This window comes from Salvelinus fontinalis, chromosome 10 (genome assembly GCF_029448725.1).
Source record: "Salvelinus fontinalis isolate EN_2023a chromosome 10, ASM2944872v1, whole genome shotgun sequence".
NCBI lineage: Eukaryota > Metazoa > Chordata > Actinopteri > Salmoniformes > Salmonidae > Salvelinus > Salvelinus fontinalis.
This window is the reverse complement of record NC_074674.1, coordinates 47,585,371-47,612,247: the sequence shown is the minus strand read 5'-3', so window position 1 is coordinate 47,612,247 and position 26,877 is coordinate 47,585,371. Positions and strand designations below refer to the sequence as shown.

At 43.6% G+C, this 26,877-nt stretch overlaps 1 protein-coding gene across 1 annotated transcript in view; it reads right to left on the bottom strand.

The window, feature by feature from the left end:
• LOC129864222 (FRAS1-related extracellular matrix protein 2-like) overlaps positions 1-26,877 on the bottom strand; it is a 54,159-nt gene that overhangs the window by 14,207 nt on the left and 13,075 nt on the right. Inside the window, exons 7-12 of the mRNA XM_055936925.1 lie at positions 23,445-23,648; positions 19,162-19,261; positions 10,337-10,468; positions 9,206-9,537; positions 1,736-1,928; positions 1,077-1,202 (exon numbers count right to left, since the gene is read on the bottom strand). Of these exons, the coding sequence (XP_055792900.1) occupies positions 1,077-1,202; positions 1,736-1,928; positions 9,206-9,537; positions 10,337-10,468; positions 19,162-19,261; positions 23,445-23,648 (1,087 nt within the window). The remainder of the gene's footprint in view (positions 1-1,076; positions 1,203-1,735; positions 1,929-9,205; positions 9,538-10,336; positions 10,469-19,161; positions 19,262-23,444; positions 23,649-26,877) is intronic.

The following is a 26,877-nucleotide window of genomic DNA, read 5'->3' as shown; positions in this document are numbered from 1 at the left end:
GATACATATTATTATACTGTATAGACTGACTGATACATATTATAATATAGACTGATACATATTATTATATAGACTGACTGATACATATTATTATATAGACTGACTGAGACATATTATTTTATAGACTGACTGATACATATTATTATATAGACTGACTGATACATATTATAATATAGACTGACTGATACATATTATTATATAGACTGACTGATACATATTATTATACTGTATAGACTGACTGATACATATTATTATACTGTATAGACTGACTGATACATATTATAATATAGACTGACTGATACATATTATAATATAGACCGATACATATTATTATATAGACTGACTGATACATATTATTATATAGACTGACTGATACATATTATTATACTGTATAGACTGACTGATACATATTACAATATAGACTGACTGATACATATTATAATATAGACCGATACATATTATTATATAGACTGACTGATACATATTATTATATAGACTGACTGATACATATTATAATATAGACTGACTGATACATATTTTTATATAGACTGACTGATACATATTATTATACTGTATAGACTGACTGATACATATTATTATACTGTATAGACTGACTGATACATATTATTATACTGTATAGACTGACTGATACATATTATTATACTGTATAGACTGACTGATACATATTATTATATAGACTGACTGATACATATTATTATACTGTATAGATTGACAGATACATATTATAATATAGACTGACTGATACATATTATTATATAGACTGACTGATACATATTATTATACTGTATAGACTGACTGATACATATTATTATACTGTATAGACTGACTGATACATATTATTATACTGTATAGACTGACTGATACATATTATTATATAGACTGATACATATTATAATATAGACTGACTGATACATATTATTATATAGACTGATACATATTATAATATAGACTGACTGATCCAATATTATGGACATGCATATATTGTATGTTGTGTGTGTGTATGTGTGTGTGTGTGTGTGTGTGTGTGTGTGTGTGTGTGTATATGTGTGTGTCACCTGTACTCTTGATCCTGCCTTCAAAGTTGGCCTCTACAAACAGACCTCTGAAGCGAGCCTTGGTTTTAAAGTTGACCACCAGACGACCCTGCTCGTTGATACGCATACTGGTGGGGTACAGGGCACCTGCAGAATGCAGATTAACACACTTTTAGATTTGCTATCAATGTTCAAAGTCGTTTTTATTTGATTTTGGAATAATAATCATCTATCCCTTTCACTTTCTCTCTCCGTCTCCCTCCCTCACCCGCTCCCTCCCTCACCCCTCACTCACTCACTCCTTCCCTCACCCACCCCCTCCCTCCCTCACCCCCCCATACCCTCCCTCACCCGCTCACTCCCTCCCTCCCTCCCCCCTCCTGCCCTCCCTCCCTCCCCCACCCACTCACCCCCTCCCTCCCCCACCCCCTCGCTCCCTCACCCGCTCCCTCACCCGCTCCCTCCCTCCCTCCCTCCCTCCCTCACCTGCTCACTCCCTCCCTCACCCGCTCACTCCCTCCCCCAATCCCTAACCTCCCTCACCCGCTCACTCCCTCTCACATTCACTCCCTCACTCCCCCACCCACTCACTGCCTCCCTCCCTCTCTTCCTCCGGCACTCCCTCCTCCCTCACTCTCACACAGATCCCCCTCTCCCACACACTCTCTGTTTCTTCTCACCCTGTAACTCAGCTTGCGGTGGGCTCCCGATGCCGTCCTTCCACAGTATAGCAGTATCGTACACAAAGGTGAGGCGGAGCTCAGACTGCAGGTCAAAATGCTGCCAGCCCCCCGCACCCACCGGGGAGTGGAACACGTATGACACGTGCAGTGGAACACGCAGAGTCACGTACGATTGGACCAGATTCAGCACCTGTAGAGTGGGGGAAAAGGTTAGAACAAATCAGGAGAGAGAGGGGGGGGGGAGGTTAGACCCAATCAGTAGAGGGTAGAATAGGTTAGAACCAAATCAGGAGAGAGGGGGAGGGCGAGAGACATACTTTCTTTATGGGTATAGACAATAATAAGAAGAAAATCTTTAACACAAAACCAACATATTAAAAAAATATATATAAAAACACAAAAATACAGGGAGATGTTTTCCTGAGAAATTATCTGCTATTTCATGGCCATGATATTATTTTATGTGCCCACAATCGTTCTCGTATCTTTTTTGTCTCTATCATTTTTTCCCCAGCCTATTTGCTATCATGTTTTCATACGACGTTGTTTTTTACAGATTCATCCACTCCGTGAACACTGGCTCATTAGAGCTCTTCCAATGTTTCAGGACGAGCCTTAACACAGACACAATACCTAAACATTGTATTTTACATTTTGTTTGTTTTAATCCCTCTTATTTGAGCCTTGTCACTCAGCAGACACAGTCTTGGTGACCTACTGTAGGTACCTGGGATCCAAGGCCATGCACTGTAAGGCTGTGGCCCATAGGGGGTGCTCAACCAGGCATTCCCACAGTGCATGTAGGAGGGTTCCTTCTGCCCCTTCACATCGCCAACATACATCATCCTGTGACAAACCCCTCCCATGGAACATTAGGGGAGGGAAATTAAATCTATGAAAATCTTGTCTACCTTTTCCCTCGTCTTCTCTGACATTTTGTCCAAATATCTGAACTAATATACAACCTCGTCTCCTCTGACATTTTACCCAGTATGGCTGTGTGCTCGATGTTATACACCTGTCAGCAACGGTTGTGGCTGAAATAGCCAAAATCCTCTAATAAGAATGGGTGTCCACATACTTTTGTATTTATAGTGTAATTCTTCGTCTTCTCCAAGTTATCTCCCTAAAGCAAAAAAACAATATTACCTTTAAAGAACTGAAACGGTGGCAATGTGAGAGGACACACACACACACAACAGCAGTGCTATTCCAAGGCCAAGTCATCTCTCAAATTCTTTATCCTGTTGTTTAAACCGCACCTACTTCCTATTACTGTCATTAAATGTGTAATTACAATACGGCACAATCAGTTAGATAAATGGCTCCTATCTAACAGCTCATCACAGTTTCTGTAATTCAGTTAAAAATAATGAAATAATCCATTCTAGAATGTGATCTGTGGTATATATCGTGTACCCGATTTGAACATCTCTGGAGAGACCTGAAAGTAGCAGTGCAGTGACACTCCCCATCCAAGCTGACAGAGCTTGAGAGGATCTGCAGAGAAGAATGGGAGAAACTCCCCCAATACAGGTGTGCCAAGCTTGCAGCGTCATACTCAAGAAGACTCAAGGCTGTAATCGCTGCCAAAGGTGCTTCAACAAAGTACTGAGTAAAAGGTCTGAATACTGATGTAAAATGTGATACATCAATTTGTTACATTTAATACATTTGCAACAATTTCAAAAAAACTGTTTTTTTGCTTGGTCATTATGGGGTATTGTGGTTTGATTGATGGGGGGGGGGGACTATTTACAATTACATTTAAGTCATTTAGCAGACGCTCTTATCCAGAGCAACTTACAAGTACATACATTCATACTTTTTTGTACTGGCCCCCCGTGGGAATCGAACCCACAACCCTGGCGTTGCAAGCGCCATGCTCTACCAACTGAGCCACATGGGACCGACTATTTAATAAATTTTAGAATGATGGTGTAATGTAACAAAATGTGGGGAAAAGTGGTATACTTTATTAAATCAAAATGTTCGGTCTATGGGGACAAACCATAGGACCCTGTTTGGTTCTACTTAGACTCCTTTCTAAGAGTGAAAGAAACAATGGGTTTTCAATGTTGGGGGCATACACGTTACAAAGGTTTCATTTTATACCTTGAACAATGGAATTATCAGTCTCAAGACATGTTCTTTGTCTGATTTTAATTAAACTCTGGTTTAGTCTCAAATGGCAATCTATTCGCTATATAGTGCCATTTGAGAAACACACATATTCTGTCTTTTGCATAGTCAATTATAACCAGAGAACACTGTAGCTGGAATATTACCTTTCACTAACGAGTAGGAAACACACACACACACACACACACACACACACACACACATGGTAGAACCAGCTCTGCGCTGTAAAACATGGATCAACCTAAAAAAAAAAGATAATGATTTACGATCTCTCAAGGGGAAATACTACATTTGTAGAAACCAAATAAAAGATTCATTGCCAACAGTTATATTTGATTATTATTGAACCTATATTTACAGTTGCTGCAACCTATTTCTTACAGCACTCTTAATTTCCCCCTTTTCAAGGAGCAATATGGAGAAATCACTCCGCCATTTCCCGGTTTGCAAAAATTCTAATAGTTCGCCTAATTTCAGTTTATGTGACGAAACAAGCACGTAGAGTGGAGAGAATCATTGTACCATCTAAACTGCTGTGAATTATATTTTTTTAATAACTAAAAATATTGTATTTTCAGCTGTTTGAACCTGGTGTACAAAACCAAAAGTACAAGATACAAAAACAAAAACTTAAGAATGGGAAGCATAGAAATAGAGCACGTAGAACATACCTACATCTTTTTTTAGACCTTCTTTCAATGATAATGACATATCTATAACTCACATTTCTATGAGAATTTGTTTAGGTCGCTTCAAACATAATGAATTAGAAACTTTTCCACTGGAACTGCCTATCTATATTAGTAGAAAGAGGAGGAAGGGCTACTACTTAATGTGTATAGTACCTATCTATATTACTTCAACTGGGTTACAAATTCTTAATTTGAAACCAAATCTTACATTCCCTGTAAATGCAACCCTTTTTTTTAAAAGATCTTATTCCGTTGATTTTTCACGACACTGAACAAAAATAATCACAACATGCAACATTTTTATTTTTTTAATTTTTCTGCGTTACTGTTCACATAAGGAAATCAATCAATTTAAATAAATTCATTAGGCCCGAATCTATGGGTTTCACATGACTGGGAATACAGATATCAAATCAAATTGGATTTGTCACGTGGCCGAATACAATACAGTGAAATGCTTACTTTCAAGCCCTTAATCAACAATGCAGTTCAAGAAATAGAGTTAAGAAAATATTTACTAAATAAACTAAAGTAAAAAATAAAAAAATAAAAAAGTAACAAGAAAATTACATAACAATAACGAGGCGATATACAGGGTGTACCCAGTACCGAGTCAATGTGCAGGGGTACAGGTTAGTAATTTATAAAGTGACTATGAATAGATAATAAACAGCGAGTATCAGCAGTGTAAAAATAAGGGGGGGGGGGGGTATGTAAATAGTCCAGGTTTTCATTTGATTAATTGTTCAGCAGTCTTATGGCTTGCCGCGAGGTAGCAGAGAGAACCGTGTATGACTTGGGTGACTGGAGTCTTTGACACTTTTTTGGGCTTTCCTCTGACACCGCCTGGTATAGAGGTCCTGGATGACAGGAAGCTTGGCTCCAGTGATGTACTGGGCCATACGCACAATCCTCTGTAGCGCCTTACGGTCAGATGCCGAGCAGTTGCCATACCAGGCGGTGATGCAACTGGTCAGGATGCTCTTGATGGTGCCGCTGTAGAACATTTTAAGGATCTGGGGACCCATGCCAAATCTTTTCAGTGACATCTCCTTGATCAGGTTGTTGATTGTGGCCTGTGGAGTGTTGTTCCACTCCTCTTCAATGGCTGTGTGAAGTTGCTGGATATTGGCGGGAACTGAAACACGCTGTTCGAAACACGGTGATCCAGAGCATCCCAAACATGCTCAATGGGTGACATGTCTGGTGAGTATGTAGGCCATAGAAGGAACATTGTCAGCTTCCAGGAATTATGTCCAGATCCTTGCGACATGGGGGCCGTGCATTATTATGCTGAAGCATGAGGTGATGGCGGCGAATGAATGGCACAACAATGGGCCTCAGGATCACGTCAAGGTGACCATTTGCCCACCGATGTCGGTTACGAAGCCGAACTGCAGACAGGTCAAGACCCTGTTGTATTCACCATACACACTTTCACTTATCCACCGCCTGCCTAGAATCTGCACTAATACTTTCATAATTCCATGCGATACTTAGAACCCTGGTTAAGGATTACATTGTGATACTTAGAACCCTGGTTAAGGGTTACATTGTGATACTTAGAACCCTGGTTAAGGGTTACATTGTGATACTTAGAACCCTGGTTAAGGGTTACATTGTGATACTTAGAACCCTGGTTAAGGGTTACATTGTGATACTTAGAACCCTGGTTAAGGGTTACATTGTGATACTTAGAACCCTGGTTAAGGATTACATTGTGATACTTAGAACCCTGGTTAAGGGTTACATTGTGATACTTAGAACCCTGGTTAAGGGTTACATTGTGATACTTAGAACCCTGGTTAAGAGTTACATTGTGATACTTAGAACCCTGGTTAAGGGTTACATTGTGATACTTAGAACCCTGGTTAAGGGTTACATTGTGATACTTAGAACCCTGGTTAAGGGTTACATTGTGATACTTAGAACCCTGGTTAAGGGTTACATTGTGATACTTAGAACCCTGGTTAAGGGTTACATTGTGATACTTAGAACCCTGGTAAGGGTTACATTGTGATACTTAGAACCCTGGTTAAGGATTACATTGTGATACTTAGAACCCTGGTTAAGGGTTACATTGTGATACTTAGAACCCTGGTTAAGGGTTACATTGTGATACTTAGAACCCTGGTTAAGGGTTACATTGTGATACTTAGAACCCTGGTTAAGGGTTACATTGTGATACTTAGAACCCTGGTTAAGGGTTACATTGTGATACTTAGAACCCTGGTTAAGGGTTACATTGTGATACTTAGAACCCTGGTTAAGGTTTACATTATGATACTTAGAACCCTGGTTAAGGGTTACATTGTGATACTTAGAACCCTGGTTAAGGGTTACATTGTGATACTTAGAACCCTGGTTAAGGGTTACATTGTGAAGAAGTCTACATTTGGCTACATGAGCTTCGCTGAGATGGTTTCTGTCCGTTTGTACAGAAATTCTTCGCAGGTGAAGAAGCCGGATGTGGAGTTCCCGGGCTGGTGTGGTTACACGTGTTCTGGGCTGGCGTGATTACACGTGTTCTGCGGTTGTGAGGCCGGTTGGACGTACTGCCAAATCCTCTAAAAACAACGCTGGAAGCGTCTTATGGTAGAGAAATTAACATTCAATTTTCTGGCAACAGCTCTGGTTGGCATTGCTGCAGTCAGCATGCAAATTCTTGAGACATCTGTGGCATTTTGTTGGGAGACAAAATTGCACGTTTTTTTTGTGGCCTTTTAATGTCTCCAGCACGAAATTACAGTAGTTCAGTTACATGAAAACAATGACTCCAAACTGGTCTTCAACTAAGACTTTCACATTTATGTATCCAAATGTTTCTTCTAAAAAGAATTCATTTGAAAGCCACGACCTAAATAAGCCACAACCCCCTCTTCTGATAGGCTGCCGACGCTCCACTTCTCCATCACTATGCAACGTGGCATGTTCTTGACGCGTTGAAAGGAATGTAGAAAGGTCCATTCAATTGAACATTATTTGAGCTCAGACAAATTGAACATTATTTGAGCTCAGACAAATTGAACATTATTTGAGCTCAGACAAATTGAATATTATTTGAGCTCAGACAAATGGAATATTGTTTGAGCTCAGACAAATTGAACATTATTTGAGCTCAGACAAATTGAACATTATTTGAGCTCAGACAAATTGAACATTATTTGAGCTCAGACAAATTGAATATTATTTGAGCTCAGACAAATTTAATATGTTAAATGAACGACCAGCTACACCAATCAGTAAAAGTACCTCAAATGAACAACAGTCTTTTTCTACAGTGTATCAGTTACACTTCAGCAAATTCAAAAAGCTTGTTGTGTACAAGTTTAGAACTAAATGATGACGTTCACTTTGACGGGTGGGCAGAAATATCAACCGTTAAGCCACGCCCCCAATAAGCCACGCCTCCAACTCTTCTGATAGGCTACCGCCGCTACATTTCCCCCCACAGTTTTTCAATATGCACGTGGTGTTGAAAGCAATTTAGAAGCTTTCATTCAATTTTTAAATAATCACATCGATCAGTCAAACTTGTTATTTGATTTCAGACACATTTATGATGACAGGTTGAACGAACCAATTAATAAGTAATTAAGTATCAATCAAGTACAATCAATAAGTCATTTTCAATCATTCCAATCAGTAAAAGCATTTCTGTCACGTGTGCTCCTCCCTCCCCGGCCTCTAGGTCACCAGGCTGCTCGTTATGGTGCATACCTGTCACCATCGACTCACCTGGACTCCATCACTTCCTTGTTTACCTTTCCTTGTTTACCTGCCCTATATATGTCATTCCCTTTGGATCCTTCTCCAGGTGTCACTGTTTCTGTGTCATGTCTGTGTGCTGTTCGAGAGTCTTTGGTTTGAATTATGTTAATGTATTAAAAACACTCACTCTCTGAACTTGCTTCCTGAGTCTCATCGTTACAACTTCAGACGAACAACAGCGTCGTCTCACTTTTTATAGAGAGCAGAGGTCAGAATTCTCCTGCTGAGTTAGTGGATGTTGTTAACGGATAATAGATCCTTTCTCGACACACACACACACACACACACACACACACACACACACACACACACACACACACACACACACACACACACACACACACACACACACACACACACACACACACACACACACACACACACACACACACACACGTTCCAGTGGCCCAGAGATCAAAGGCTGAGTGCAGGACAGGAGAGCCAGAGAGAGAAACTTTAGTTGATTATCTATTTCACTTGCTTTGGCAATGTACAAGTATGTTTCCCATGAATTTAATTGAGAGAGAGGGAGAGGGGTCAGACTCCTCCAGGACCACAGCAATAACAGCAGTCTGTGTAATTGGAGCACTGAGAGGGGATAGTTCAACTACATACAGGCGAACCCACACAGAGACATACAGGTGAACCCACACAGAGACATACAGGTGAACCCACACAGGACCACAGCAATAACAGCAGTCTGTGTAATTGGAGCACTGAGAGGGGATAGTTCAACTACATACAGGCGAACCCACAGAGAGACACAGACACAAGCATAGACATACACTTACTAACAACACACACACACACACACACACACACACACACACACACACACACACACAACCCTCCCCCCTCTCACCTGTCCGTCTGTCCTGATGGTCCCTCCACAGTCGGTGAGTAGTTCAGACATGTTATAGTAACTGGTGAACCCCCATAGACAGGCCTCTAGGTTGAGGTTCTCATAGAAACGCAATGTGTCGTCCCCTCGCATTGGGGTGCTGTGCTGGTAGGGGAAGGTGTCGCTCACGCTCTCCGCGTTTCTCGCCATTGGGGTGATAAAGCCGTGACCCGTGGTGACCTCGCTGTAGTCTAGCAGGTTGGAGCAGCGGTGGTTGCCAACACGAGTACCGTCAGGGCTGAGGGTGAGCTCCATGTTAGACAGAGGACGGGTTGAGATGACTGGTAGCATGCCTGAAAGAGAGAGACAGAGGACGGGTTGAGATGACTGGTAGCATGCCTGAAAGAGAGAGACAGAGGACGGGTTGAGATGACCGGTAGCATGCCTGAAAGAGAGAGACAGAGGACGGGTTGAGATGACTGGTAGCATGCCTGAAAGAGAGAGACAGAGGACGGGTTGAGATGACTGGTAGCATGCCTGAAAGAGAGAGACAGAGGAAGGGTTGAGATGACTGGTAGCATGCCTGAAAGAGAGAGAGAGGGAGGGGCAGGGAGAGAGAGAAAAAGAGAGGGAGAGAGAGAGCGAGACAGACGGAGAGAAAAGAAAGGGAGAGAGAGAGAAAAAGAGAGAGAGAGGGAGAAAGAGAGGCAGACAGACAGAGAGAAAAAGAAAGGGAGAAAGAGAGAAAAAGAGAGAGAGAGGGAGAAAGAGACAGACAGACAGAGAGAGAAAGAAAGGGAGAGAGAGACAGACAGAAAAAGAAAGGGAGAGAGAGACAGACAGACAGACAGAGAGAAAAATAAAGGGAGAGAGTGAGATGAAGAGAGAAAAAGAGACAGAGACAGAGAAGAGGGAGAGTTTATGGTTATTGTTTTTGCATGGGGTTTTGCATGGGGTTGTCTGTGTGTGTGTGTGTGTGTGTGTGTGTGTGTGTGTGTGTGTGTGTGTGTGTGTGTGTGTGTGTGTGTGTGTGTGTGTGTGTGTGTGTGTGTGTGTGTGTGTGTGTGTGTGTGTGTGTGTGTGTAGAGTGAGTGCAGCGTGTGCACGTGTGTTTGTGCGTGTGCAAGCGAGCGTGTGTGTGTGTGGTCTTACCATCAATGTGTGGCATGGCAACAGTGAGTTTAAGGAGGTTGGGATGGTCTGTGTCCTCTGCTCCGGTGTAGCGTAGCTTGGCAGAGAAGGGCCCAGCGCCCACCGTGCCCACCTTACGAGGCTGGCACATACCTACACAGACACAGGAAAACATGGTTTTTAACCTCTTGGCGCACGGATCACTTTAACAGGACCATTTTCGTAAACAACCGCTGAATTGCAGAGCGCCAAATAAAAAATAAAAAATAAAAATAAAAATACTTATAAAATGTCGAACTACAACTTTCGCGTGCATGAACTAATCAAAAGACACCTGGCCATCCACTGACACGTTTTGATAAATCTCGCTCATTTTTCAGAATAAAAGCTTGAACCTATGTCTAAATACTGTTCACACCCTGTGGAAGCCATTGGAAAAGGAATCTGGTTGATATCCCTTTAAATGGAGGATAGGCAGGTAATGGAACAGGGATTTTTCAAAAAAAGAGCCACTTCCTGGTTGGATTTCCTCAGGTTTTTGCCTGCAAAATCAGTTCTGTTATACTCACAGACAATATTTTGACAGTTTTGGAAACTTTAGAGTGTTTTCTATCCTAATCTGTCAATTATATGCATATTCTAGCATCTGGGCCTGAGAAATAGAACGTTATTTTTCCAAACATAAAAATTCTGCCTCCTAGCGTCAAGAAGTTTTAAGAAAACTATTTATTACATAAAACTAGTGTAGGGTGACAGTGTGAGGGTTTAGGCCTAGGGTATCAAGCTTTATACTGTATAGAAAAGATGATGATTGATTGACACACACTCACACACACACTCTTTCACAATAACCACATAAGTTGCTGCTACTGTCTATTATAAAAAGCAGGATAAAGTGACAAAGGAGGGCTACATTTTATTTTATTTTAGCGGTTCTTGCGTTGCAATGACATAGAAATCAGTTTCTATCGCGCTATACCACAATAAACATAACGTTTGAATGCAGAGAGTCCGAGATCATTGAGTGCTTTTGAAGTGACAGGTTGGTGTGAAAGCTGTACCCTATCTCAGCTAAAATAGGCGCCTGCTAGCAGTCGTAAGAACAAATATTCAGCAGGAGGCAGGCAGGAGAGATGCAAATGAGTGTAGGGATTTATTTACACAGCGCTGGTGTTTCAAAGATGACAGACATATTTATAAAAATATATATATATATACACAAAAGTTCTGAATTCAAATATCAGCATTCAAAAGAAAAAGCCTCTCATCAGTCTAAACAAAAAAAGCACAGGGTTCTACCGTGCTCAGATACAGTCTCCCCTTTAGTTACCCAAAAGGTGGGGTTCTACCGTGCTCAGATACAGCCTCTCCTTGAGTTACCCAAAAGGTGGGGTTCTACCGTGCTCAGATACAGTCTCCCCTTGAATTACCCAAAAGGTGGGGTTCTACCGTGCTCAGATACAGCCTCTCCTTGAGTTACCCAAAAGGTGGGGTTCTACCGTGCTCAGATACAGCCTCCCCTTTAGTTACCCAAAAGGTGGGGTTCTACCGTGCTCAGATACAGCCTCCCCTTGAATTACCCAAAAGGTGGGGTTCTACCGTGCTCAGATACAGTCTCCCCTTGAATTACCCAAAAGGTGGGGTTCTACCGTGCTCAGATACAGCCTCCCCTTTAGTTACCCAAAAGGTGGGGTTCTACCGGGCTCAGATACAGCCTCCCCTTGAGTTACCCAAAAGGTGGGGTTCTACCAACCTCAGATACAGCCTCCCCTTGAGTTACCCAAAATGTGGGGTTCTACCAGGCTCAGATACAGCCTTCCCTTGAGTAATTGTCTGCATCATTTCCAATCGCCCATATATATTTTTTGGAATATATATTTTCCTTCATTATTTTCCCCTAACCATACCACCTCTCCCCTAATTGGAGTACACTAACGGACAACAAGACTTAGTCCTCTACTTCCAGTTTATACATACTGTCACGCCCTGGCCTTAGTATTCTTTGTTTTCTTAATTATTTTAGTTAGGTCAGGGTGTGACATGGGGAATGTATGTATTTTTTGTAGTGTCTAGGGTGGTTGTAAGGTTTAGGGGGTTTATTAGAGTAGTTGGGTTTATGTTTAGTATAGAAGTCTAGCTGTGTCTATGGTTGAGTGTATGTTTCTAGGTATGTCTATGGTTGCCTGAGTGGCTCTCAATCAGAGACAGATGTCTTTCATTTGTCTCTGATTGGGAGCCATATTTAAGGCAGCCATAGGCATCATGCATTTGTGGGTAATTGTCTATGTCGATGTTCTATGTTGCATGTTGTGCATGTAGTCCTTGCTTAGCTTCACGTTCGTCTGTTTGTTGTTTTGTTTCGTTTTTTCCTTCTTTAATAAAGAGAAGATGTATTTTCCACACGCTGCATGTTGGTCCTCACTCTCTCCCATTGACGATCGTGACACATACTATATATACATATGACAGAAAAGGTATATTTATGATATAAGGCCCGAGGTTTGTGTGGTATATGGCCAATATACCACGGCTAAGGGCTGTTCTTATACACAACGCAATGCAGAGCGCCTGGATACAGCCCTTAGCCGTGCTATATTGGCAATATGCCATAAACACCCGAGGTGACTTATTGCTTATTAGAAACTGGTTACAAAACGTAATTAGAGCAATACAAATATTTTTCGGGTCATACGGTCTGATATATCACAGCTTACAGCCAATCAGCATTCAGGGCTCGAACCACCCAGTTTATAATTTACATAATTTATATTTGTTTTTATTTTTGTTTTTTGTCCCACCTTTCAGCTACCCTCAACACCTCCCATCTATCGCTGAAAAAACATCCAGTATCGATTTCTAATGTACTGTATATTCGGACCGTATAGATTACTTGGCCAAATCTGTTTGTGGTCCAATAGCGTATTTAAAAGGATCCACTTTCCATCTGCTTGGACAGTTTGCACATTCTAATTCTAAATTAATGTTAATTAAAATCATCACCTTCTTTTGAGTTTCTTTGCCCATGGGAGAAGTCTATCCCTCACTTTACATTACAGCTTGTGATTCCATCCTATACTGTCCCATAACCTCATTGCCAAAAAAGCAACAGATGTGGGACGCATACACACATTCACCCCACCTCTCCTACCTAAAGACCTCTACCCCCCTCTCACATCCACCCCACCTCTCCTACCTAAAGACCTCTATCTCACATTCACCCCACCTCTCCTACCTAAAGACCTCTATCTCACATTCACCCCACCTCTCCTACCTAAAGACCTCTACCAATCTCTCACATCCACCCCACCTCTCCTACCTAAAGACCTCTACCCCTCTCTCATATTCACCCCACCTCTCCTACCTAAAGACCTCTACCCCTCTCTCATATTCACCCCACCTCTCCTACCTAAAGACCTCTACCCTCACATCCACCCCACCTCTCCTACCTAAAGACCTCTACTCTCACATCCACCCCACCTCTCCTACCCAAAGACCTCTACTCTCACATCCACCCCACCTCTCCTACCTAAAGACCTCTACCCCACTCCCACATCCACCCCACCTCTCCTACCTAAAGACCTCTACCAATCTCTCACATCCACCCCACCTCTCCTACCTAAAGACCTCTACCCCCTCTCTCACATCCACCCCACCTCTCCTACCTAAAGACCTCTACTCTCACATTCACCCCACCTCTCCTACCTAAAGACCTCTACCCCTCTCTCATATTCACCCCACCTCTCCTACCTAAAGACCTCTACCCTCACATCCACCCCACCTCTCCTACCTAAAGACCTCTATCCCACTCTCACATCCACCCCACCTCTCCTACCTAAAGACCTCTACCCCCTCTCACATCCACCCCACCTCTCCTACCTAAAGACCTCTACCAATCTCTCACATCCACCCCACCTCTCCTACCTAAAGACCTCTACCCCCTCTCACATCCACCCCACCTCTCCTACCTAAAGACCTCTACCCCCTCTCACATCCACCCCACCTCTCCTACCTAAAGACCTCTACCAATCTCTCACATCCACCCCACCTCTCCTACCTAAAGACCTCTACTCCCTCTCACATCCACCCCACCTCTCCTACCTAAAGACCTCTACCCCCCTCTCACATCCACCCATAGACCGACCTACACCCACTCTAAAAACACAAACACACACACACACACACACACACACACACACACACACACACACACACACACACACACACACACACACACACACACACACACACACACACACACACACACACACACACACACACACACACACACACACACACACACACACACACAATGTTCAACAGCTGTTCCATCCCTGAGCCCAACTCAAGAGAAGATGTGTGAATGCATCTACAGTTGTAGCTGTTTGAGAAGGTGTGCTAAATAGAGCAGGAATGAGAAGGCGTGCCAAATAGAGCAGGAATGAGAAGGCGTGCCAAATAGAGCAGGAATGAGAAGGCGTGCCAAATAGAGCAGGAATGAGAAGGCGTGCCAAATAGAGCAGGAATGAGAAGGCGTGCCAAATAGAGCAGGAATGAGAAGGCGTGCCAAATAGAGCAGGAATGAGAAGGCGTGCCAAATAGAGCAGGAATGAGAAGGCGTGCCAAATAGAGCAGGAATGAGAAGGCGTGCCAAATAGAGCAGGAATGAGAAGGCGTGCCAAATAGAGCAGGAATGAGAAGGCGTGCCAAATAGAGCAGGAATGAGAAGGCGTGCCAAATAGAGCAGGAATGAGAAGGCGTGCCAAATAAAGCAGGAATGAGAAGGCGTGCCAAATAGAGCAGGAATGAGAAGGTGTGCCAAATAGAGCAGGAATGAGAAGGCGTACCAAATAGAGCAGGAATGAGAAGGCGTACCAAATAGAGCAGGAATGAGAAAGTGTGCCAAATAGAGCAGGAATGAGAAGGCGTACCAAATAGAGCAGGAATGAGAAGGCGTACCAAATAGAGCAGGAATGAGAAGGCGTACCAAATAGAGCAGGAATGAGAAGGCGTACCAAATAGAGCAGGAATGAGAAGGCATGCCAAATAGAGCAGGAATGAGAAGGCGTGCCAAATAGAGCAGGAATGAGAAGGCGTGCCAAATAGAGCAGGAATGAGAAGGCGTGCAAAATAGAGCAAGAATGAGAAGGCGTACCAAATAGAGCAGGAATGAGAAGGCATGCCAAATAGAGCAGGAATGAGAAGGCGTGCCAAATAGAGCAGGAATGAGAAGGCATGCCAAATAGAGCAGGAATGAGATGGCGTGCCAAATAGAGCAGGAATGAGAAGGCCCTACATGGGGCTTTGTTGAAGCAGGTAAGGGAGCATTCTCTCCCAACGATGCACAGTGGAACCTGGGGTTTGTCTCCAGACCCCCCCAGCAGTGACAACTTTTGTGCCACACCCAGAGAAATGGTCAGAGAGGTGCAGTCATTTTGTCTCCAAGCCCAGAGAAATGGTCAGAGCACACCCTCTCCTCTCCAGGCCCCAGAGAGAGCTTGGTCATAATCAATTCAGTGTCAGTCAATGTTGCGATGAACCCCCGCCCCCCCCCCCCCCCCCCCCCATCATAGGGCAGACACTCCTGTAGAGCTCTCCACAGGACTGGTTCCGACTGGTTAACTTGACCCCGCCCTTTTATATCCAAATCAAATATTACAGGGAGACGTATCATGTTATTCACTTACCACAGAGATGATAAGCTTTATATGGAAACCCAAAGAAGTCATACCTAAAAGCACTAGTTGCCCCCCTTCACACCGCAGTGCGCACGGTCCGTTGTGCTGGCACAGAGATACACATCATTCTTTTAGCACTAATGTGTGACTCAATCATTTAAACTTGTTTTTTAGTTGCTATTTTTATATAGGGACATAATTAAAACTGAGGGGGCACAAGATTGAACTGAGGGGGCACAAGTTTGAACTGAGGGGGCACAAGTTTGAACTGAGGGGGCACAAGATTGAACTGAGGGGACACAAGATTGAACTGAGGGGGCACAAGTTTGAACTGAGGGGGCGCAAGATTGAACTGAGGGGACACAAGATTGAACTGAGGGGGCACAAGTTTGAACTGAGGGGGCACAAGATTGAAATGAGGGGGCACAAGATTGAACTGAGGGGGCACAAGATTGAACTGAGGGGACATAATTAAAACTGAGGGGGCACAAGTTTAAACTGAGGGGGCACAAGATTGAACTGAGGGGGCACAAGATTGAACTGAGGGGGCACAAGATTGAACTGAGGGGACACAAGATTGAACTGAGGGGGCACAAGATTGAACTGAGGGGACACAAGATTGAACTGAGGGGGCACAAGTTTAAACTGAGGGGGCACAAGATTGAACTGAGGGGGCACAAGTTTGAACTGAGGGGGCACAAGATTCAACTGAGGGGGCACAAGTTTGAACTGAGGGGGCACAAGTTTGCACTGAGGGGGCACAAGTTTGAACTGAGGGGGCACAAGTTTGAACTGAGGGGACATAATTAAAACTGAGGGGGCACAAGTTTGCACTGAGGGGGCACAAGTTTGAACTGAGGGGGCACAAGTTTGAACTGAGGGGACATAATTAAAACTGAGGGGGCACAAGTTTGAACTGAGGGGGCACAAGTTTGAACTGAGGGGACATAATTAAAACTGAGGGGGCACAAGTTTGCACTGAGGGGGCACAAGTTTGAACTGAGGGGGCACAAGTTTGCACTGAGGGGGCACAAGTTTGAACTGAGGGGGCACAAGTTTGAACTGAGGGGGCACAAGTTTGAACTGAGGGGGCACAAGATTGAACTGAGGGGACACAAGATTGAACTGAGGGGGCACAAGTTTGAACTGAGGGGGCGCAAGATTGAACTGAGGGGACACAAGATTGAACTGAGGGGGCACAAGTTTGAACTGAGGGGGCACAAGATTGAAATGAGGGGGCACAAGATTGAACTGAGGGGGCACAAGATTGAACTGAGGGGGCAGAAGTTTGAACTGAGGGGACATAATTAAAACTGAGGGGGCACAAGTTTAAACTGAGGGGGCACAAGATTGAACTGAGGGGGCACAAGATTGAACTGAGGGGACACAAGATTGAACTGAGGGGGCACAAGATTGAACTGAGGGGACACAAGATTGAACTGAGGGGACACAAGATTAAACTGAGGGGGCACAAGTTTAAACTGAGGGGGCACAAGTTTGAACTGAGGGGGCACAAGATTCAACTGAGGGGGCACAAGTTTGAACTGAGGGGGCACAAGTTTGCACTGAGGGGGCACAAGTTTGAACTGAGGGGGCACAAGTTTGAACTGAGGGGACATAATTAAAACTGAGGGGGCACAAGTTTGCACTGAGGGGGCACAAGTTTGAACTGAGGGGGCACAAGTTTGAACTGAGGGGGCACAAGTTTGAACTGAGGGGACATAATTAAAACTGAGGGGGCACAAGTTTGAACTGAGGGGACATAATTAAAACTGAGGGGGCACAAGTTTGAACTGAGGGGACATAATTAAAACTGAGGGGGCACAAGTTTTCACTGAGGGGGCACAAGTTTGAACTGAGGGGGCACAAGTTTGCACTGAGGGGGCACAAGTTTGAACTGAGGGGGCACAAGTTTGAACTGAGGGGGCACAAGTTTGCACTGAGGGGGCACAAGATTGCACTGAGGGGACACAAGATTGAAATGAGGGGGCACAAGATTGCACTGAGGGGGCACAAGTTTGAACTGAGGGGGCACAAGTTTGAACTGAGGGGGCACAAGTTTGAACTGAGGGGGCACAAGATTGAAATTAGGGGGCACAAGATTGAACTGAGGGGGCACAAGATTCAACTGAGGGGGCTAAGCCTCCTCTAGCCCCATCGTGGAGCTGGGTACACTAATATCCATCCTGTTGCCTAGTCACTTTATCCCTGCCTATATGTATATAGCTACCTCCATTTCCTCGTACTCCTGCACATCGACTCGTTACTGGTACTCCCTGTATTTGCCATGTTATTTTTAACTCGTTATTCTTTATTCACTGTGTAGTCACTCCTTGTTTTACTATTTCAAAAACGTTTTCCAATTATCTTTAACTCTGCATTGTTTGAAAAAGGACCCATAAAGAAGTATTTCACTGTTAGTCTAACAGTAGCTATGGGACTGCTGAGCTCCAGTTCTCATTTAAATATAGATTATAGTCTGATTGGTTGATTGGTCTCCTCACCTTCCTCCAGACTAACAGTAGCTATGGGACTGCTGAGCTCCAGTCCTCATTTAAATATAGATTATAGTCTGATTGGTTGATTGGTCTCCTCACCTTCCTCCAGACTAACAGTAGCTATGGGACTGCTGAGCTCCAGTCCTCATTTAAATATAGATTATAGTCTGATTGGTTGATTGGTCTCCTCACCTTCCTCCAGACTAACAGTAGCTATGGGACTGCTGAGCTCCAGTCCTCATTTAAATATAGATTATAGTCTGATTCGTTGATTGGTCTCCTCACCTTCCTCCAGACTAACAGTAGCTATGGGACTGCTGAGCTCCAGTCCTCATTTAAATATAGATTATAGTCTGATTGGTTGATTGGTCTCCTCACCTTCCTCCAGACTAACAGTAGCTATGGGACTGCTGAGCACCAGTCCTCATTTAAATATAGATTATAGTCTGATTGGTTGATTGGTCTCCTCACCTTCCTCCAGACTAACAGTAGCTATGGGACTGCTGAGCTCCAGTCCTCATTTAAATATAGATTATAGTCTGATTGATTGATTGATTGATTGGTCTCCTCACCTTCCTCCAGACTAACAGTAGCTATGGGACTGCTGAGCTCCAGTCCTCATTTAAATATAGATTATAGTCTGATTGATTGATTGATTGATTGGTCTCCTCACCTTCCTCCAGACTAACAGTAACTATGGGACTGCTGAGCTCCAGTCCCTCGTCTTTGTTAGAGTTGACAGCCCTGGCAGCACACTGCACCCTGGAGCCGGCCTGGAGATACAGACACATTATCAGTCAGTACAGCCAACTCAATCACATCAGTACAGTCAACTCCATCACATCAATACAGTCAACTCAATCACATCAGTACAGTCAACTCCATCACATCAATACAGTCAACTCCATCACATCTGTACAGTCAACTCCATCACATCAATACAGTCAACTACATCACATCAGTACAGTCAACTAAATCACATCAGTACAGTCAACTCCATCACATCAGTACAGTCAACTCCATCACATCAGTACAGTCAACTCCATCACATCAGTACAGTCAACTCCATCACATCAGTACAGTCAACTCCATCACATCAGTACAGTCAACTCCATCACATCAGTACAGTCAACTTAATCACATCAGTACAGTCAACTCCATCACATCATTACAGTCAACTCCATCACATCATTACAGTCAACTCCATCACATCAGTACAGTCAACTCCATCACATCAGTACAGTCAACTCAATCACATCTGTACAGTCAACTCAATCACATCAATACAGTCAACTCCATCACATCAGTGCAGTCAACTCCATCACATCATTACAGTCAACTCCATCACATCAGTACAGTCAACTCCATCACATCAGTACAGTCAACTCCATCACATCAGTACAGTCAACTCCATCACATCAGTACAGTCAACTCAATCACATCAGTACAGTCAACTCCATCACATCAGTACAGTCAACTCCATCACATCATTACAGTCAACTCCATCACATCAGTACAGTCAACTCAATCACATCTGTACAGTCAACTCAATCACATCAATACAGTCAACTCCATCACATCAGTGCAGTCAACTCCATCACATCATTACAGTCAACTCCATCACATCAGTACAGTCAACTCCTTCACATCAGTACAGTCAACTCCATCACATCAGTACAGTCAACTCCATCACATCAGTACAGTCAACTCCATCACATCTGTACAGTCAACTCCATCACATCTGTACAGTCAACTCAATCACATCAATACAGTCAACTCCATCACATCAGTACAGTCAACTCCATCACATCAGTACAGTCAACTCCATCACATCAGTACAGTCAACTCAATCACATCAGTACAGTCAACTCAATCACATCAATACAGTCAACTTAATCACATCTGTACAGTCAACTTAATCACATCTAGGCTTGGGCGGTATACCGTATATAACATATACTGTATATACATATTTGGAAATAGCCACGGGATGGTTTTTCAATACCGTTAACTATTTATTTTTCTATACATTAAAATATTTGCACCTACTTTTTGAAAGGCAAAGCCCTTTGGATGAGTTATTTGTGCAGCTGCTACTGGCATCTTGATTTCTTTGTGTTTTTTTTCTCCTCTCCATTCTTGGCCCGTCTGCTCCTCCCCCCTCTTCTCATTAGTAGAACAGGCAGGCCCGTTGCCTTAGTGACTCCAGACTCCACACAGACACAGCGTGTACACATGCTGCTCCAGAGCCACTGCTGTTCTTCCTCCAGACTCCAGACTCCACACAGACACAGTGTGTACACATGCTGCTCCAGAGCCACTGCTGTTCTTCCTCCAGACTCCACACAGACACAGTGTGTACACATGCTGTTCCAGAGCCAGTGCTGTTCATTTGGACAATGTCTCTCGTTCACATTCGCTTGTAAATGTCCAAACTCACCAAAAATGACCTTCGGTAGCTTCTACCTATATACGTATAACTTTATGATCTGGATTGCCTGTCTTTGCAATAAAAGAAAAAATTTGCGCTCGTATTTAGCTAGCAGTCTCCATGGAAATGTGCTATTACTTGTGCTAATTTAATTGGCATTCTGGTAATAGTCGCCCAATGGGTATTTTTGCCACAAACGGCGGGGAAACCTTGATAGACGAACCTAATTTAAAAATAAAAAATGGCCTGTGTGGTATCGGTAGATTAGGATTAAGATCACTTTAACGGTCAATTGGACACAAAGTCCCAACCTAAATTTAACTTCCGCTTTTAACCCAACCCCTCCGAACGACACGCGTACATATTCAGGTTTTGGAGAGGTGTGGGGGGGGCCTGCCGCACTGGGTGCCTGGGGAGCTGTTGTTGTGGGGGGGGCTGCCGCACTGGGTGCCTGGGGAGCTGTTGTTGTGGGGGAGGCGGGGGGGGGGGGCTGCCGCACTGGGTGCCTGGGGAGCTGTTGTTGTGGGGGGGGGCTGCTGCACTGGGTGCCTGGGGAGCTGTTGTTGTGGGGGGGGGGGGGCTGGCGCACTGGGTGCCTGGGGAGCTGTTGTTGTTCTGGGGGGGGGGGGGGGGGGGGGGGCTGCCGCACTGGGTGCCTGGGGAGCTGCTGTTGTGGGGGGGGGGCTGCCGCACAGGGTGCCTGGGGAGCTGTTGTTGTTGTGGGGGGGGGGGCTGCCGCACTGGGTGCCTGGGGAGCTGTTGTTGTGGGGGGGGGGGGGGCTGCTGCACTGGGTGCCTGGGGAGCTGTTGTTGTTGTGGGGGGGGGCGTAAGTGCCTCGCGTAAGGGCACAATGGCGGGCAATGGCATCTAGTAGAGCTGGGACGCTAAACCGAAAAATTATCGGCACCGACCATTTATCGAGGACATTTTACTGATAGCGATAATAGCAATAAGCAGCTTTTACTTGACACAATGTAAGGTTTGGAATTAATTAAGTTTGCTAACATGGGCTATTGATAATGGGTCAATTGAAAGTGTGCTTCTACACCTGCATTGCTCGCTGTTTGGGGTTTTAGGCTGGGTTTCTGTACTGCACTGTGTGGCATCAGCTGATCTAAGAAGTATAAAGTATAAATTATAAAGTACAAAGTATAAAGTATAAGTATAAAAACATTTGATTGAAATTTGATTGTAAGTAGTAGGTATTTTTTTATGGTGCACATTAATGTCATAAACTTAAAATGAAATGTATTGTTATGATGACAATTCAGTGAATTCATCATTATATGGATATTTGTACATATCACCCAGTACTAGCATTGCCAGTCAGCTCACTTCCCGCCATATTTTTTCCCCGTCGGACCCAGGATTCAAACTGGCAACCCTCCTGCTGCTGGGTCGCCGCTCTAACCGCTAGGCTACCTGTCGCCCTAATAGTGTAAATAGGACTGAGAGGACTTTAACGTCAGTATTTTACAAAACAAGAATGTTGGAGATGTATGGAATCGATGACGTCTCTGATTTCCTTTTATATTTGGTTTTTAGGTAGGCTAATGGTTTAGTTTTAGGATAATGGCTAATGGTTTAGTTTTAGGATAATGGCTAATGGTTTAGTTTTAGGATAATGGCTAATGGTTTAGTTTTAGGATAATGGCTAATGGTTTAGTTTTAGGATAATGGCTAATGGTTTAGTTTTAGGATAATGGCTAATGGTTTAGTTTTAGGATAATGGCTAATGGTTTAGTGTTAGGATAATGGCTAATGGTTTAGTTTTAGGATAATGGCTAATGGTTTAGTTTTAGGATAATGGCTAATGCCCACTAACACCTGGGTGTTTGTTCTTAATTCTCTCTCGGAATGCACACTGACCGTGGTATATTTAGTTTGATGTTGGATATCTCTATAGGGCTACTTAGGGACTGTCAATGAATAACACAATGTATATGGGACAATATTTTCAATAGTTCAGAATTTCAATGACTTAAAAGCCTTAAACCAATTATGAATTGTAAAATATACAATATACAAATATTGAAAACCTTTAATAAAGAAACTATTGTCCATGTACATTGTGTAATTTATTGACGGTCCCTAACTAGCCCCATATATATGCAACAGCGAACTAACTTTGCCATGGTCGCACACAGGCGGAAGCTAATTGACGATAGTTGTCTAGCTTGCTAGCTTCTTCCAGACACAAATGAGAGAATACCTCACAATTTCACTCTCCCTAGCAGAGTTGGTTTGACTGTTTTCAAGATACCTAGACGGGTGAGTCTAGGTATCTTGTGTTTCTTTTTTGCTCGTGTGTACAAACGTTTCCTACGTGCGAAAACACACACAAGAGACACCCACATCAAAGCACGCCACCAAGTCACAAATCTCGTCTCTCGAGTCACATTTCTTAATCAGGAGGAAAACCGAACCGAAAACAACAACAAAACAACTGAGATTGAATCTTGCCTCAGTCAGTATAGTTCAGTGATAAGATTAGCTGAAGAACATGAATTTGTTGGTTCCCCACCTGGAAGTAGACAGAGTCCAGGGTGATCATCTTGGAGGAGGTGAAGAAGGTATCAAAGTCCACCTCTCTCATGGGTGTAGTGACACCCTCCGGGCCAGCAGGGGCACTGACGAGCCAGCGGTAGCGCGTCAGCGTGTTGTTGATGTGTTCGCTGACGCAGATGGAGCCTGTCTTGTCGTAGTCAGGGTACTTAGGGTTACAGGCCTGGATGGGTTGGGGGAGGGGGAGGTGGAGGGAGAGGGGAATGGAGGGAGGCAGGGAGAGAGAGATGAGGAATGAAGAGGGAGATGTAGGAGAGAGGAAGTGAGGGTGAGAGAAAATAAATGCGTGAATCACAAAGAACACAAATCAACTGTCAGCTTGCATGTTCCTAAATTGACAATAATATATGCAAAATGCACCCATGCATATACCCACATTTATACAGTGCCTTTGGGAAGTATTCAGACCTGTTGACTTTCTCCACGTTTCGTTATATTACAGCCTTCATCAATCTACACACAATACCCCATAATGACAGAGCAAAAACTGTTTTTTTGAAATCTTTGCTAATTTATAAAAAATAAAAATCTTAAACATCACATTTCCATAAGTATTCAGTCCCTTTACGCAGTACTTTGTTGAAGCAGCGATTACAGAATTAAGTCTACTTTGATATGACGCTACATACCTGTATTTTGGGAGTTTCTTCAAACTGTTTTCTGAAGATCCTCTCAAGCTCTGTCAGGTTGGATGGGGAGGGTTGCCGCACAGATATTTTCAGGTCTCTTCGGAGATGTTCGATCAGGTTCAAGTCCGGGCTCTGGCTGGGCCACTCAAGGACTTGTCCCGAAGCCACTCCTGCATTGTCTTGGATGTGTGCATAGTGTCGTTGTCCTGTTGGAAGGTGAACCTTCGCCCCAGTCTGCGGTCCTGAGCGCTCTCGAGCAGGTTTTCATCAAGGACCTCTGTTCATTTGCTCTGTTCATCTTTGCCTCGATCCTTACTAGCATCCCAGTCCCTGCCGCTGAAAAACATCTCCACAGCATGATGCTGCCACCACCATGCTTCACCGTAAAGATGGTGCCAGGTTTCCTCCAGACGTGACGTTTAGCATTCAGGCCAAAGAGTTCAATCTTGGTTTCATCAGACCAGAGAATCTTGTTTCCCATGGTTTTAAAGTCTTTAGGTGCCTTTTGGCAAACTCCAAGCGGGCTGTCATGTGTCTTTTACTGAGGAGTGGCTTCCCTCTGGCCACTCTACCATAAAGGCCTGATTGGTGGAGGGCTACAGAGATGGTTGTCCTTCTCGAAGATTCTCCCATCTCCACAGAGGAACTCTAGAGCTCTGTCAGAGTGACCATCAGGTTCTTGGTCACCTCCCTGACCAAGGCTCTTCTCCCCCGACTGCTCAGTTTGGCCGGTTGGCCAGCTCTAGGAAGAGTCTTTGTGGTTCCAAACTTCTTCCATTTAATAATTATGGAGGCCACTGTGTTCTTGGGGACCTTCAATGCTGCAGAAATGTTTTGGTACCCTTCCTCAGATCTGTGCCTCGACACAATCCTGTCTCGGAGCTCTAAGGACAATTCCTTTGACCTCATGGCTTGGTTTTTGTTCTGACATGCACTGTCAACTGTCTGACCTTGTATAGACGCGAGTGTGCCTTTCCAAATAATGTCCAATCAATTGAATTTACCACAGATGGACTCCAATCAAGTTATAGAAACATCTCAAGGATGATCAACGGAAACAGGATGTACCTGAGCTCAATTTCGAGACTCATATCAAAGAGTCGGAATACTTATGTAAAAATGTTATTTCTGTTTTTTATTTTTAATACATTTGCAAAATTTTCTAAAAACCTCTTTTCGCTTTGTCATTATGGGGTATTGTTTGTAGATTAATACATTTTAGAATAAGGCTGAAACGTAACAAAATGTGGAAAATGTCAAAGGGTCTGAACACTTTCTGAAGGCACTGTATCAGTACACTTGTAACAACCTAAGCATTACGAAACTTATATTAGATTAAAACAAACCTCACGTATCAAAAGAGCAAATCATTTGTATCTAAATTCGACACTCTCTCATTGACCCCGTTACCTCACCTGCTTAATAATTAAGAATCTGCTTAACTTGGACAGATTTTGGGCAGAGATATGACTCTCGCTTCACCTCCCTCTCAGTTCAGTTTACAACTGGGATCCCAGCAAACAGTGGACGTCCTCAGGACATTCCCATTAGGTCCTTTTAAGGGTTTCAGCGAGACGTTAACGGTATCTCACACTTGAACGTTAACCTCAGGACCATAAATAATAGGACGTTCAGTAAAGGTCATGGTTTGGTCGCAGTATAATGTTATAATAAGGTATTTTGATGTCCATAAAGGAATGTTATGAAAAAAGTTTCCCCAGAATGCCACTACCAGGATGTGTACTCAGAGCATACGCAGACCAACTGGCAGGTGTCTTCACTGACATTTTCAACCTCTCCCTGACCGAGTCTGTAATACCTACAGTTGAAGTCGGAAGTTTACATACACCTTAGCCAATTACATTTAAACTCAGTTTTTTTTAAATTCCCTGTCTTAGGTCAGTTAGGATCACCACTTTATTTTAAGAATGTGAAATGTCAGAACAATAGTAGAGAGATTTATTTCAGCTTTTATTTCTTTCATCACATTCCCAGTGGGTCAGAAGTTTACAGACACTCAATTTGTATTTGGTAACATTGCCTTAGAAATTGTTTAACTTGGATCAAATGTTTCGGGTAGCCTTCTACAAGCTTCCCACAATAAGTTGGGTGAATTTTGGCCCATTCCTCCTGACAGAGCTGGTGTAACTGAGTCAGGTTTGTAGGCCTCCTTGTTCGCACACGCTTTTTCAGTTCTGCCCACAAATTTTCTAGAGGATTGAGGTCAGGGCTTTGTGATGGCCACTCCAATACCTTGACTTTGTTGTCCTTAAGCCATTTTGCCACAACTTTGGAAGTATGCTTGGGGTCATTGTCCATTTGAAAGACCCATTTGCGACCAAGCTTTAACTTCCGAGACTGATGTCTTGAGCTATTGCGTCAATATATCCACATATTTCTCCTTCGTCATGATGCCATCTATTTTGTGAAGTGCACCAGTCCCTCCTGCAGCAAAGCACCCCCACAACATGATGCTGTCACCCCCGTGCTTCACGGTTGGGATGGTATTTTTCGGGTTGCAACCCTCCCCCTTTTTCCTCCAAAAATAACGATGGTCATTATGGCAAAACAGTTCTATTTTTGTTTCATCAGACCAGAGGACATTTCTCCAAAAAGTACGATTTTTGTTCCCATGTGCAGTTGCAAACCGTAGTCTGGCTTTTTTATGGCGGTTTTGGAGCAGTGGCTTCTTCCTTGCTGAGCAGCCTTTCTGGTTATGTCAATATTGGACTCGTTTTACTGTGGGTATAGATTCTTTGTACC